The following is a 16,909-nucleotide window of genomic DNA, read 5'->3' as shown; positions in this document are numbered from 1 at the left end:
CAGTACAGGATAATATACACAGTGATGTCACAGTACAGAGATAATACACACAATGATGTCACAGTACAGGATAATACACACAGTGATGTCACAGTACAGGATAATACACACAGTGATCACAGTACAGAGATAATACACACAGCGATGTCACAGTACAGGATAATACACACAGTAATGTCACAGTACAGGATAATACACACAGTGATGTCACAGTACAGGATAATACACACAGTGATGTCACAGTACAGAGATAATACACACAGTGATGTCACAGTACAGGATAATACACACAGTGATGTCACAGTACAGGATAATACACACAGTGATGTCACAGTACAGAGATAATACACACAGTGATGTCACAGTACAGGATAATACACACAGTGATGTCACAGTACAGAGATAATACACACAGTGATGTCACAGTACAGATATAATACACACAGTGATGTCACAGTACAGGGATAATACACACAATGATGTCACAGTACAGGATAATACACACAGTGATGTCACAGTACAGGATAATACACACAGTGATCACAGTACAGAGATAATACACACAGTGATGTCACAGTACAGGATAATACACACAGTAATGTCACAGTACAGGATAATACACACAGTGATGTCACAGTACAGAGATAATACACACAGTGATGTCACAGTACAGGATAATACACACAGTGATGTCACAGTACAGAGATAATACACACAGTGATGTCACAGTACAGGATAATACACACAGTGATGTCACAGTACAGGATAATACACACAGTGATGTCACAGTACAGAGATAATACACACAGTGATGTCACAGTACAGAGATAATACACACAGTGATGTCACAGTACAGGATAATACACACAGTGATGTCACAGTACAGAGATAATACACACAGTGATGTCACAGTACAGGATAATACACACAGTGATGTCACAGTACAGGATAATACACACAGTGATGTCACAGTACAGAGATAATACACACAGTGATGTCACAGTACAGGATAATACACACAGTGATGTCACAGTACAGAGATAATACACACAGTGATGTCACAGTACAGATATAATACACACAGTGATGTCACAGTACAGGATAATACACACAGTGATGTCACAGTACAGGATAATACACACAGTGATGTCACAGTACAGGATAATACACACAGTGATGTCACAGTACAGAGATTATATGCTGTATCATTCTGCCAGGAGATTGGGCTGCTCCTCTGGGAGTTCTCCCATTTATTTTCTGGAGCCTACTTGCTGTTTGCTATATGTAGTGACAGGACCTATTTTTCGGCCATTGCCCCTCTTCCCATCCCCCGGTGTGGCAGGTATCAGCCTCTTCATCCAGGTGAATGGAGGGTCCGCAGACATCGCACTGCTTTCTAGTTACTCGTATGGTATTTCCGGAGACCTCGTCCGCTCGGGTTGTTCTCTGACATTTATAGATATGAACGGTCACTACACCAAAGGAGCCCTGTTCTGGACATAGATGGAGGTCCCACCTCTGGCACCTGTACCATATTAAGTATGCACAAAGTTGTACAGTGGGAATACCCCTTTAACCTCTCATATTCACTATAGAGACAGCCCTAGACTATGTCTATTAGGACAACCTGAGTCCTTAAGGGGTTAAACGTCTGGATTCATCTCTCCGGCCCTGTCAGTATAAAAGCTTTTCCTCCACTGGATCTCTTGTTCTCTGGATTCATTGTGATGTCGATTCTCTGCCGCCCCTATTCAGGACATTGCAAACTGTAGCACAGTCTACAGCTGACTCCAGATAGTGACGGCCCAAGAGGGGGCAGCAGCGCACCCTCATACCAGAGGATCAGGGCTCCATAGACAGCACTGGCAGGCTCATACACTACATTGTAGGCTCACGGCTTCCATATTTGGCCTGATATTATTTTTTGTGGACTGGAGGTAAATTATAAGGGAGACGACAGACAGGATCCTACTAGTGATATATGTGTCTGACCATATACACCGAGACCTCCCTGAGATGACCAAAAGTGGTCCTCTAGGGGGTGGTCTTCTCAAAGTATGGAAGACTGAAAATCACTCTAAGATAATGTATTCTGGGTAAGGTCGGTCTTCTCGTGGCGCGGTGCGTATCCAGCAGCGTCCTTCTCTCCTCTATGAGGTTGTTTCCATCACGTGAAGAAGATTGAAGAATTTCCTTGTGGGATTTCGGTGAAATAAATTGAAGATACAGCCCCGTTTTGCCATTTACGAGAATGCTACCTGGTATTTGTTGTCCTCCACACCTCGGGCCATGGGTAGCCATCATGGTATGACCGACCTTTGGGATATGGAGCGATTCTTATTGTCTACATCTTGGGCTCTGAAGCTGTGATGTGTGTACCCAAGGGGGTATATGCCATGTGTGTAGTATGTGTGTAGCGTATTCTGTGATCTTAGTTTCGGGGGTCCTTCGAGTCGGGGGTTACTTATCTTAGGAACCTTAATCACCACTGACCTACTACTGAATTCTTGACCCATCGCCTATACTAATGCATACTTCTGGCCCACCGTGGAAGGAGAATCTACACTTGAGGAAGGGTTGGTTGGTGTTGGCCCGAAACGCGTTGTGGTAATAAAGAAATTCCAAATCTTTCTGGGTAAGTGCTGATTCCTTGCCTGCTCCTTGGAGGAGGCCGGTCCACATTTTGACATCCTTCCTGTTCTCTCACCATCCCATTGCGTGATATAAGCAATAAGATGCCTGTTTTATCAATGAAAAGGTGAAGTTAGGGATATAATGCATTCAATATAAAGGGGGTGTCTGCGATTTAAAGGGAGTCACTAGACTCCCCAAGTGCCATCACTGTGTTACATTACATTATAGTGATACATTGGATGTAAACACCGTCGCTATGTAGGTCAGGTTTTGTATATTTGGAGAAAGTCAACTTTGAATTTATGCAAATGAGGCAGTTTGGTGCACTGGGGGCGGGGCTTCAGGTCTAGATCCCAGCCATCTCTTGCTTGTGTCATCTCAGATAGTGAGGGCGCTGCTATGACATCATCTGTCCTTTTATAAGCAGCAACAGCAGTGCACCCATGACTGAAGCTCCGCCCCCAGTGCACCAAAGGCCTTATGTGCACAATTTGTCTTTGACTTCATTGGCTGCTGAGCTGCAGTCATGGAGGCCTCTATACAGGACACAGCTTTCTGATACCAGCTCTGTGCACTGTATAGTAAAAGCATTGGACAAAACCCAAAACAACGCTGGGGATGGTTGTCCAACTGCCCGTAACCACCTCTGTGCTTGTACCTACAAGTAGTTGTATCGTTGTCACCATCGCATGATGTCAAGTGCTTGTTTGGCTGCCTTCAACTACAACCGGAGCTGAGCGGCAGTCATGGAGGCTGACTACTATACAGTGCACGGAACTATCTAATGCAGGCTCTATGCACTGTATAGTACAAGCATTGCAAGCAACCTAAAACATATGATCCATGTGATGACACCCCTTCCCCTGTCAAATAATCACGGCCAGTCCTGTCCCTTTAAATGCCTCCTGCAAAGCAAAGACATCTCAGAACAAGATGGCTGCCCCCATCATCCCATCAAGAAAACAGGATATAAGGTTCTTCCTTCCCTTTAAGAAATGCAGCAGTCCTTACACGATGAAGCCTGAACATCTGCACACTCCGTGACCCTGCGTGAACTCCATCTTAAAGTCACAAAAGGGAATTCTGCAGAGACTTGAAGACCCGGCCGCTGGATTTTATGGGCTGAAAACATTGAATTTCGCTACAGTGTTACACGCCTGCGATTTAGTTAGTGCGGCAGTAAATCGGTTTAAGAATTAATGAAGGCAATTACGTTTCTTTGCTCGTCCGAGACGTAACTACTGCATCAGCCTAAGTGTCTCCAGCGATCATTGTGTACAGCGCCGCTGCTACCGCTGCGATATGTAATTGGAAGAACAATGAAGCAGAGTCATTCCGGGAGGTTTTGCATTTATAATTGAACTCTATGTGGTTGTGACTTGAGGGTTGCTAAGCTTTTCCATTCTACGCTGGCGGTTTTTTTTACCCTCTCTCCCTCCGCATTAATGCTTCATTTCTAAAGGGGTTGTACCTCCTGATTGGCTGCTTAGACCTGCAGCGAGACTGCAGTGTGTCTGAGAGCGGCTGCGAATGAAAATGGAAGGAGTGAGCTCAACTTTACACCTAACTCTGCAGTTCCCCGGGACGGTAACAGAGCATGTCCGCCGATCTGCTGCACCAGCACAGTCAATGAGGAGATTTACAGGGTAATAAACCTGCTGCAGATGATTAAAGTTAGTAAAGAACGCGGCCAATATAACCTGCCGTACAAAGAATTACAGAGATAAATATGTCTCTGCGCCGGGGACAGACTCATTTTACTAGGTGACACAAAAATTTAAGTTACAATCAAAAAAAATAAAATAAAAAATTGGTAGGGTGGCGGTATATCTCATATAAAATAACCCCAAAACACTACTTACCTCGGCAGTCCATCCCCGATCCTGCACATATCCTTAGGCAGTATATAAGCCGATCCTGCACATATCCTTAGGTAGTATATAAGCCGATCCTGCACATATCCTTAGGTAGTATATAAGCCGATCCTGCACATATCCTTAGGTAGTATATAAGCCGATCCTGCACATATCCTTAGGTAGTATATAAGCCGATCCTGCACATATCCTTAGGTAGTATATAAGCCAATCCTGCACATATCCCTAGGTAGTATATAAGCCGATCCTGCACATATCCTTAGGTAGTATATAAGCCGATCCTGCACATATCCTTAGGTAGTATATAAGCTGATCCTGCACATATCCTTAGGTAGTATATAAGCCGATCCTGCACATATCCTTAGGTAGTATATAAGCCGATCCTGCACATATCTTTAGGTAGTATATAAGCCGATCCTGCACATATCCTTAGGTAGTATATAAGCCGATCCTGCACATATCCTTAGGCAGTATATAAGCCGATCCTGCACATATCCTTAGGTAGTATATAAGCCGATCCTGCACATATCCTTAGGCAGTATATAAGCCGATCCTGCACATATCCTTAGGCAGTATATAAGCCGATCCTGCACATATCCTTAGGTAGTATATAAGCCGATCCTGCACATATCCTTAGGCAGTATATAAGCTCCCCGATACGACCTGCAGGACTGCTCTTTGTGGTCATCTGCCATATTTGCTTGCCAACGATACAGATTTTTTTGCAAGGCTCATATATTTTGTATATTGAACGGATGTGTATAGATATATGTATCCTATCAATATTTGGTGTGACCTTTGCCCTTTGGAGGAGGAGTCCTGGGAGTGATGATCCGGCCCCTCATAGATTTAGCCCTGACCCCAGTCTGTCTGGGATGACATGAAGAGACAGACGGATTGATGCATTTGCTTTCCTCGCTCCTGAGTGTTGCACTTGATTTTTACAGCTGTATCCTGATCCTGACCTCGGTCTTGTTCCCGACCGTGCACTTGTCTTTTTCTTTGATTTATCTGCCTGGTACTTGTTTATATCTTCTGTCTCCATTTTTTTTGTCTCAGGTTCATCATTCCTTACCATTGGCTCCATTCCTGACTATACTAGTACTCCATTGGCATTGCTGTCATCTGCCCATGACCATTCCGGGGATCATGACTTGTTTGGTCAATTTTTTAAGGGTTTTACTGATATTTTATATTGATGACGTATCAATATCCAATCGGCCTTCTCCCGACACCCCTGCTGATCAGCTGACTGAAGGAGCCGCAGGCCATTGGAGACCTCTATGACGTCTTTGTAGGCTGTAAAGTGACATCCATTCATTGTGTGCGTCTTCTGCAGCTCAGTCCCAGGTTTGGATGGTGGTAAGAGTTGCCTCAAGGACGACCTGATATTGATGACCTATCCTAATATCAATATCCTATCAATACAAATCTTGGAAAACCTCCTTAGACCCTAGTTTAGACTGTGGATTAGAGAATTCACATTCTAGGACATGATGGCTCATCCCATAGTTATCCGGTCAATACCTGCCCTTACAACATAGAAAATTAAAGTACCAGGGTTGTCTTTGAAGATCCAGCCATTGAAGAAAATTCCTTCTCTGGTATACTTAAAGGGGTTTTCCAGGAGTCTAATATCTTAGGCTAGCCCATCAATATTAGACTGATAAAGGGTGACACCCAGGACAACATGCCCATTGGTCACATACCCAAGTGAACGGTGCAGATCTGCAATACCAAGAACAACCATTACACAGTGTATGGCGCTGTTCTTGGTGAAGACGCGACAGCGATCAATATCGTAGCCCTGGACAACCACTTTAAAGCCAGTCTACAGACCAATGGCCAACGCTAGGTTCACACTAGATTTGAGTACGTTGGGGGACCCAAATGAGAGCCAGATTGCTAAAACAGTGGTTATACACAGAGACCAGTTGGACCCCATTGACTGTAAGATGGTCCATTGGGTGTCCTCGATTTCACCATTACCAAAACGCTCCACCGATTTTCGGCAATTTCTGCAACGACTCCAGCGCAGACGTGACCCCAGCCTAAGCCAGTGTTTTCTCATCTAGGACATTGCTTTTCCTAAACAAAAAGAAGTCTGAAGAAATCTGTTTTTGCAGGAATATTGCTCCTTAGACGTATTACACTAATTGTTCATAAACGGTGACTCTGCAAACGAAGGCCGACCAATAATGTAATGACTGTAATTAGTCCTTGGCGAACATAATTCACCAGGTATTGACATCAGCTCTTTGTACGGGCCATAGAAATGATAGACGACGGCAAGAAGAGAAGAGAAGAGAATAGTAAGCAAGAAAAGCTTTTCTTTCCGGCGGTATTGTTGCTGATCTCGACTTCTTGCCAGTCATTTGGAGAGCTCCGATTCCGTAACTCCGACTGTTTAGAATTGTATTATGTGTTATTATATCTCCTTGTTATCGGCTTTGTACTGCGAGGCTTATACTCCTTTATAATAACATATACGGATGATCTCAATATGCAAAAGTTCTCTAATTTACTGCATTCAATTCATAGAAGACTTTTAATTCTATTTGTATCCAATTTTGCTTTTTGTTACAAGGTCGCTTATATCACTTTCCATTATTCTGCTTGAAGTCTCCATACGGATGTGTAATAGATGATAGCGCGTTACATAAAGAAGACCTTTCACCACCTCCACCATCTCTAACTCTTTGCATCCGATTCCGGAACAGTTGCAATTTTCTCTTTAGCCCCCACCGTTCCTGAGCAATCTGTGTTGCTAGTTTCAGCTCCCAGTTGGCTCATTAGGCTCCCTACTGGCGGGTGGGAGGTCTTAGACTGGAGCAGATGGACACGGACCACCCACCTGATAGTAGGGGGCATAATTGTGCTGAAATTAACATAATGATTACTCCCGTGGGGCCTAAAAAAAAATCGGTGGAGCAGAGAGGGGTGAGGTCCTGTTTTAAAGGGAATGTCCAGGGCAGGTCCAGGCTCGGCAATACAAGGCCTATGGGCGTTGCACATGCTATGCCGCTTCCTCTGGGCCTCAGCGTTGCATCACGCGCCGCTCTTATATATACAACTTTATGAATAATCTCCTTCGTTTGTTGGATTCATTCAGTTTCTCGTCTCAACAATAAGTTATTCTTATAACCCCTATTTTTAGACTGACGTACCTAAGAACTACAAATTCCTGCCATTCCTGAGATCCACAACCAGTTTTTATGGAACGCAAGTGTTCACAAGAGTCACCCATTTGGAGGCGGGATTATCCTAGTAGGGGCAGGGTTTGCCATTTAGGGGGTGTGGCTATCTGTGCTGGGGACAGGGTTCAGACTCATTTGCAAACAACACATCACTATGCTATGATACTGCCCCCTTGCTTATAGGAAGACTAATTGCAGCCATGCATGTGTTTACAGGTACATGTACGATTCCACCGCCATCGCAGCCACTTCTAAATAGGCATAGGCTTGTTAATCTTGGTAAGAGATTTTGGCTCCCCCATATTATAATCCACTACTGACTATATGGTACTACCGTATGTGCTTACAAATGGCCACCATTATCACCTGTGGCAGTACAACCTATACTAAGCATCCTATTCCTAGCCCATTGGCCTTATCCCTTTAAATACCTTTAAATTTGGCACTCTTCTTTCCACCCATGTCCTAACTCCCTCAACTTTTGCGAACACTTGATCACATAAGCCAGTGATGGCGAACCTTTTAGAGACCGAGTGCCCAAACTGCAACAAAAAATCCAATAATTTATCACAAAGTGCCAACACGGCAATTTAATCTTAATAATGTGCGGATCCAGAATTGCACACAGTTACAGACCTGCAAAATATGGTCATACAAATGGGGCTTTATAGAGCTATCTGCTCCACTGTGACCCCCACACAGTCCAATCTGCTTCACAGTGACACACACACAGTACAATCTGCTCCACTGTGACCCCCACACAGTCCAATCTGCTTCACAGTGACACACACACAGTCCAATCTGCTTCATAGTGACCCTCCACACAGTACAATCTGCTCCACAGTGGCCTCCACACAGTATACTTTGCTGCACAGTGGCCCCCACACAGTACAATCTGCTCCACAGTGGTCCCTACACAATACAATCAGCTCCACAGTGGCCTCCACACCGTATAATCTGTTGCACAGTGGCTTCCATACAGTATAATCTGCTGCACAGTGGCCCCCACACAATACAATCTGCTGCATAGTGGCCTCCACACAGTACAATCTGCAGCACAGTAGCCCCCACACAATACAATCTGCTTCATAGTGACCCACACACAGTACGATCTGCTTCAAAGTGACCCCCACACAGTACAATCTGCTGCACAGTGGCCCCCACACAGTATCATCTGATGCACAGTGGCCTCCACACAGTACAATCTGCTGCACAGTGGCCTCCACACAGTATAACCTGCTCCACAGTGGCCTTCACACAGTATAATCTGCTGCACAGTGACCACCACACAGTATAATCTGCTGCACAGTGGCCTCCACACAGTATAATCTGCTCCACTGTGACCCCTACACAGTATAATCTGCTGCACAGTGGCCCCCACACAGTATAATCTGCTCCACTGTGACCCCTACACAGTATAATCTGCTGCACAGTGGCCCCCACACAGTATAATCTGATGCACAGTGGCCTCCACACAGTATAATCTGATGCACAGTGGCCTCCACACAGTATAATCTGATGCACAGTGGCCTCCACACAAAACAATCAGCTGCACAGTGGCCTCCACACAGTATAATCTGATGCACAGTGGCCTCCACACAGTATAATCTGCTGCACAGGGGCCTCCACACAGTATAATCTGCTGCACAGGGGCCTCCACACAGTATAATCTGCTGCACAGTGGCCTCCACACAGTATAATCTGCTGCACAGGGGCCTCCACACAGTATAATCTGCTGCACAGGGGCCTCCACACAGTATAATCTGATGCACAGTAGCCCCCACACAGTACAATCTGCTGCACAGTGGCCTCCACACAGTATGATCTGATGCACAGTGGCCTCCACACAGTACAATCTGCTGCACAGTGGCCCCCACACAGTACAATCTGTTCCACGGATGAGTGCCCAAAGAGAGGACTCTGAGTGCCACCTCTGTCACCCGTGCCATAGGTTCGCCATCACGGATATAAGCACTATCCATCCCACAGACACATATGTAGACCCTGCAGTACCTGTGGCTATCCCCATGGAAATGATAAACGCCGCAGCCCGAAAACCGGTTCAGAGATGAGGATCATTTGCATTCGGATCCTTGCAGACATCAATAGCCCTTCCAGTGTAAAAGTAGGTCAGCAGGGACGATGCTTAAGTGAACGAGGGAAGGTCATTATTACCCAGAAAGTGCTTGTGGTTACAAGCAGATTACTTCACGCCGCGACCTTCGCTTTTTTTTTGTCAGAGGGCATAGAGAACCTAAATTGCAGGACTGGGTTGTTTTTTTTTAGCATTATAATAAGACCGAGGCTTTCGTCCGGGTGCAATAGCTCCAGCCACGCAGAAGACATTGCTGCCAGCGGTGACTGGAGCTGCATCTCAAGTACACGGCTGAAGGGTGAAATCCTCTGGAGGTAATGCAGAATCTCTTCTGCTGACAGGAATTTTCATAAGGCCGTGTAAACAGATACACAGTAGATTAAAACGCAGTGCATCAGTCGTGTCAATCCACCTAGCGCGTCTGAACCGCCACGTAGGCCGCTCTTGTTAGGAACGCCATAAGGATTTAAATAAATTCCAATTATAGGGGAAACATTTAGGATAGCAGAGAGCCGGCTTTATCCTCGCATGACTTCAAAGTGGGTGACGTTCCGCATACAAAGCATTGCCTTACATTAGGAAAGGCTGGGGGGAGGGGGGGGACTTCCTTTAGGGGAAAAGATGGGGATATCTCTAATAGCAGATGTCTTGTTCGGGGCAGGATTGTATAGCCATGGAAGGATTAAATGACTTCTCTCTGAAAAAAACACACAGGTGATGAAATAGCAATGCAAACATTAAAGTCTGTTTTATTAGTAGCATTATTACCTCCAATTATACAAGAACTTTACATAAATGAATTGTACAGGGGAATATAAGAAACTTTGTAATATATCTTATTAAAGAAATATGCTTCCTTCTTTAGTTTTTGCATAGAAATCTATGGAGAGGGGAGGGGTGGAGGAGGCTGCTGGAAAAGATACACAAATAACTACAGCTGCTACACTGTCAGCAACGGAGATCTTTGATACTGCAATATCTTCAAGACAAGATTATTACTGCACAGAATGGGGCAATATATCTGTCAAAAGCAGCTTTCCCCTCCACTCTCCATAGACTTCTGTGCTATAGAGATAACAGTCTGAGAGAGAAGGAGGCTGCTGGAAAAGACACACAAATAACTACAGCTGCTACACTGTGAGCGACGGAGATCTTTGATACTGCAATATCTTCAAGACAAAACTATTACTGCACAGAATGAGGCAATATATCTGCCAACAGCAGGTTCCCCTCTCCATAGACTTCTGTGCTATAGAGATAAAAGTCTGAGTGAGGAGGAGGAGGCTGCTGGAAAAGACACACAAATAATGTGACAGAGATCTTTGATACTGCAATATCTTCAAGACAAGACTAAAACTGCACAGAATGAAGCAATATATCTGGCAACAGCAGCCTCTCCCTCCCCTCTCCATAGACTTCTGTGCTATAGAGCTAATAGTCTGAGTAAGGAGGAGGAGGAGTCTGCTGGAAAAGACACACAAATAATGTGACGGAGATATTTGATACTGCAATATCTTCAAAACAAGACTATTACTGCACAGAATGAGGCAATATATCTGCCAACAGCAGCCTCTCCCTCCCCTCTCCATAGACTTCTGTGCTATAGAGCTAATAGTCTGAGTGAGGAGGAGGAGGCTGCTGGAAAAGACACACAAATAACATGACAGAGATCTTTGATACTGCAATATCTTCAAAACAAGACTATTACTGCACAGAATGAGGCAATATATCTGCCAACAGCAGGTTCCCCCCTCCCCTCTCCATAGACTTCTGTGCTATAGAGATAACAGTCTGAGTGAGGAGGAGGAGGCTGCTGTTGGCTGGTGTACTGCCTCATCCTAGAATTCGATGTATGCTCTAAAGGTGATGGTGTGACACTTATCCCCTATCCACAGGACAGGGAATAAGTGTCTGGTCACTGGAGGCCTGAGTATTGGGTTCCTTAGTAATTAGGGGGATGGGGGACCAAAAATCCCCCTAATGCCTTTGTGTGAATCAGGGGTGAACCTGCCCCTTTCACCGCCCGAGGCAAACTACAGAAAGCCGCCCCCCCCCCCCGGCCGAAAGGAGGGGGCGTGGCGGAGCGCGAAGGGGTGGGGCTTATCGAAGGGGCGTGGCTTAGCGCCGTTTGCAGGCAGAGAGCAGGCACGGAGAGGACCGCTCAGTGCTAAGCCACTCCAGGACAACTTGTCCTGGACTGGCTTAGGTAATCAAAAATGCCGCCCTCCCTGGGGCCCTGGCATAGCGCTGCCTGAAGCGGTCGCTTCAGGTCGCCTCATGGGAGGTGCGGCGCTGGTGTGAATGTAATGGCAGCGCGCTTGCATGACCGTCACTCCATTCACTGCTTTGGGGCAGCGCCCGCAGCCCCATAATGGATGGAACGTCGTCTACACCCCTGAATAAGACGTACAGCTTGTTACATATTGACTTTAATAGGAATCAGTCACCGGCTTATTAATGAATTAGAGGATCTTTACTGAACAAGGCCGTCAGCCCTATATAATGGAGTCGGGATAGGGCTGTGGAATAATCCAGAGGTTTGACCTTATGACTCCAGAGCCCTGGAGTTTGGGGGGTCACGGGGTCATTCTTTGGTATCCATTCATTTAGGTTGCGTGCCTGCGTTCCCCTCCTGTGCAGCCAGGTTGCACATTCTCCTGCATTCTGTGCACATTTCAGGCCCCGCTCACGAAACCTATTCGCGCGGAGGGATTAAGGGATTGCTTTTTCTGAGAAAAGAAACCAGTTAAGCATAAACAAATCCCAAATAAGCCCGCTTTTCATTTCTCTATTCCTGATTTTATCAGCGGGGCACTGCTGCGATACTTCCTCCTCCAAATGATCTCCCATGCTGTATCGGTATCTGAACTGAATTACTATTGATCTGTATGGCCGGACACAATGTGGATAGCGCACACACAGGGAATTAATGTCATGTCTCATTCTGATTCCCCGACCCTGGCTCGTTCATTAAATAACCTGACAGAAGGTTGTCTGCCCGATCCAATAGGGGATTCCAAGCAGAGCTGGAACGTTGCAAGGATAATGGGACATGGTTTATATTGCCTTAAATGGGCAGTGAAACATATGGGCAGAAGTTTCGGAGTGCCAAGAATGTACCACGTGAATGTGGAAGTAGGCGATACAATGTTACATTACACCGAGGCTTTAATACAAGGTGACTGGGAAGGATACATTATACGGGACGATGCCCCCTATGGACGATGCCGCCTACCCCATGGGACAAGCAATTCTGTATCTGTCATTATCACATGGGCCACTGTGAAAGTTCCTTCATGACATAGTAGATACCATTGAATGAAGATGGGGAACATCATATCCGTCATTGTGGGTTTTGTCCATTTACTTGGTCCATTAACCAAACAAGAATTACTTTCTCTAAGGCCATTTTTAAGGAGTAGAATTGAAATTGCGCCTCTTGTGTTCACAGGATGTCTCTGGTACTGCAGCTCATCCCCATTCACTTCTATGGAGCTGTAATACCAAACACTGCCCGTATATACAGTATATATTATATCATTCCCTATTTATGTTATTTATATGTCCATTTTATATCGATAAAGCTGTATTTTCTCAGGTAGCCGTGCAGACATTTTTAGTTGCCAGATTCATCCTTATTGTTCTGTTTTTTTCCCTTTAGTATATTGTTCACCAAAACGAAACTGGAGTGGCTCCACGAAGGGCCGGAGGAGGCGCTGATAACATGCCGCCATATGCTGTACTTGTGGCAGAAACTCTATAACTGTTCACAACTTAGGTAAGTTTTGGGATGCATAACCAGGTTGCAAAAAAGACATGCTCTGCAAACACACCTTATACTTTATTCATGGACTAAGGCCGGTGGCAGAGGACCGTGGGCGAGATCAGTGCGCTATACGTGTTTTTTTCCGGATTGCACACTGACCCATTCATTTCTATGGGCTGGTATACATGACTGTGAATGACATGGTCACGTGTCCAGGCTGCAAAATACAGAACAAGTCCTATTCCTGTCCTATACTGCGGCCTTGCTTCTGTGGCTCCTATTCTTTTAATGAAAGGGGCCACGGAAGCACGGCTGTTGCATGGGCGGCACATGGGTGACATCACACTGCTCGTGCCTTTAATTCACAGCCGGACGGAAGCACACGGTCTTATGTAACCGATCTAAGTGTATGATCAGTGGGGGTCTGACTACTGGCACCCCTATGGTTACAAGCACCCATGACCCCCTATGCATTCATCTCTATGGGACTGCTATTGAGAGACCGAATCCTATAGAACTGAATGGACCGTCACAGCCACAGCTCCATTCAAACACAGGAACATGTGTTTTTCTGAACAGTGGGGCTCCTGGTAGTCGGAGCCCAGTCTAGCAGACACTTATCCTGTGGACAAGGGAATAAGTTGTGTTTGTGATACAAAATCTTTAACGTAGAATGTAAAACCGTATATTTTTGGGGCTCACTCATTGGTGCTCCATAGCCGATGAGATCTTATAGTGTCAGAATGTTATTACCACTACATAGGCAGGACTTATTGATAAAGCTCTTCTTGTTCTAGTGAATCTGAGAAGGAAAGCAGTTTGGCTGACGTTCCCTTGACGCGAAAACACAGCGGGCTGCACCTTGCCGTGCCTGATGCCCATGACCCAGAAAATGGTAAGATAAACCTTGGAAGGGGTTGTCTGGTGCAGAAAGCCCATTGTCATGTTAAAAAAAGGACTTGGGGCATCCATGTATTACATAGAAGGCCAGTTATGTAGAAGTCATGTAATACTTCACTTCTCCTCTGGGGGTGCTGCAGATTTCGACCAGAGCACTCCTTACTGGTGACGGATACGCCGTGTCCGGGTTCTTTCAGTAGATTGTTTGCTGTTCCTTCTATACTGAGCTCTTCTCATTGACTTCCACTGGAAAATATCTCGTGTATGGACAGGTCACCGAATGGCTTTCATGGAAAGAATTTACACAGCACCTGTAGAGGATAAAGTTACCGAATAAATAATTCAACAATAAAACCAGTTTAATAGTGAGGAAGGTGAAGAAGTACTTACACTGGGGGTATTATTGAGGAAATGATGGATGGTAATGTAGGAGCACGCTTCATTATTTATAGATGCATCATTCACACATTGCTGCAAATATAACAATGTAACTTCTATCCGGGCTCTTATCTGAAATGGGAACATTGTATCATAGATAGATAGATAGATAGATAGATAGATAGATAGATAGATAGATAGATAGATAGATAGGAGATAGATAGATAGATAGATGATAGATAGATAGATAGATAGATAGATAGATAGAAGATAGATGGATAGATAGATAGATAGATAGATAGATAGATAGATAGATAGACAGATAGATAGGAGATAGATAGATAGATAGATAGATAGATAGATAGATAGATAGGAGATAGATAGATAGATAGATAGATAGATAGATGATAGATAGGAGATAGATAGATAGATAGATAGATAGATAGATAGATAGATAGATAGATAGGAGATAGATAGATAGATAGATAGATAGATAGGAGATAGATAGATAGATAGATAGATAGATAGATAGATAGGAGATAGATAGGAGATAGATAGATAGATAGATAGATAGATAGATAGATAGATAGATAGATAGATAGATGATAGATAGGAGATAGATAGATAGATAGATAGATAATAGATAGATAGATAGATAGATAGATAGATAGATAGATAGATAGATAGATAGGAGATAGATAGGAGATAGATAGATAGATAGATAGATAGATAGATAGGAGATAGATAGATAGATAGATAGATAGATAGATAGATAGATGTAGATAGATAGATAGGAGATAGATAGGAGATAGATATGAGATAGATAGATAGATAGATAGATAGATAGATAGATAGGAGATAGATAGATAGATAGATAGATAGATAGATAGATAGGAGATAGATAGATAGATAGGAGATAGATAGATAGATAGATAGATAGATAGATAGATAGATAGATGGATGGATGGATGGATGGATGGATGGATAGATAGATAGATAGATAGATAGATAGATAGATAGATAGATAGATAGGAGATCGATAGATAGGAGATAGATAGATAGATAGATAGATAGATAGATAGGAGATAGATAGATAGATAGATAGATAGATAGATAGATAGATAGGAGATAGACAGATAGATAAATAATATCTGTTGCAAATTTGAAGTAGAATTAAGGTCAAAATCTGCCCTGTAGATACAGTCCTATGAAAAAGTTTGGGCACCCCTATTAATCTTAATCATTTTTAGTTCTAAATATTTTGGTGTTTGCAGCAGCCATTTCAGTTTGATATATCTAATAACTGATGGACACAGTAATATTTCAGGATTGAAATGAGGTTTATTGTACTAACAGAAAATGTGCAATATGCATTAAACCAAAATTTGACCGGTGCAAAAGTATGGGCACCTCAACAGAAAAGTGACATTAATATTTAGTAGATCCTCCTTTTGCAAAGATAACAGCCTCTAGTCGCTTCCTGTAGCTTTTAATCAGTTCCTGGATCCTGGATAAAGGTATTTTGGACAAACAATTCAAGTTCAGTTAAGTTTGATGGTCGCCGAGCATGGACAGCCCGCTTCAAATCATCCCACAGATGTTCAATGATATTCAGGTCAGGTGTTTTTCTTGGAATGCTGTTTCTTTTTGGACGCCATGCATAACGCCTTTTTTTTATAACCAAACAACTCAATTTTTGTTTCCAAAATGAAGCTGCCTTGTCCAAATGTGCTTTTTCATACCTCAGGCAACTCTATTTGTGGCGTGCTTGCAGAAACGGCTTCTTTCTCATCACTCTCCCATACAGCTTCTATTTGTGCAAAGTGCGCTGTATAGTTGACCGATGCACAGTGACACCATCTGCAGCAAGATGATGCTGCAGCTCTTTGGAGGTGGTCTGTGGATTGTCCTTGACTGTTCTCACCATTCTTCTTCTCTGCCTTTCTGATATTTTTCTTGGCCTGCCACTTCTGGGCTTAACAAGAACTGTCCCTGTGGTCTTCCATTTCCTTACTATGTTCCTCACAGTGGAAACTGACAGGTTAAATCTCTGAGACAACGTTTT

The 16,909-nt window shown here is 44.0% G+C and overlaps 1 protein-coding gene across 1 annotated transcript in view; it reads left to right on the top strand.

Annotated features, from left to right (window-relative positions):
* Window positions 1-16,909, top strand: part of TTC7A (tetratricopeptide repeat domain 7A) — a 229,847-nt gene that overhangs the window by 155,048 nt on the left and 57,890 nt on the right. The window contains exons 16-17 of the mRNA XM_075267023.1: window positions 13,462-13,578; window positions 14,364-14,461. Of these exons, the coding sequence (XP_075123124.1) occupies window positions 13,462-13,578; window positions 14,364-14,461 (215 nt within the window). The remainder of the gene's footprint in view (window positions 1-13,461; window positions 13,579-14,363; window positions 14,462-16,909) is intronic.

This window comes from Leptodactylus fuscus, chromosome 3, assembly GCF_031893055.1.
Source record: "Leptodactylus fuscus isolate aLepFus1 chromosome 3, aLepFus1.hap2, whole genome shotgun sequence".
NCBI classification, from domain to species: Eukaryota; Metazoa; Chordata; class Amphibia; order Anura; family Leptodactylidae; genus Leptodactylus; species Leptodactylus fuscus.
Note: the sequence above shows the minus strand (reverse complement) of the source record. Positions and strands in the feature narration are given on the sequence as shown.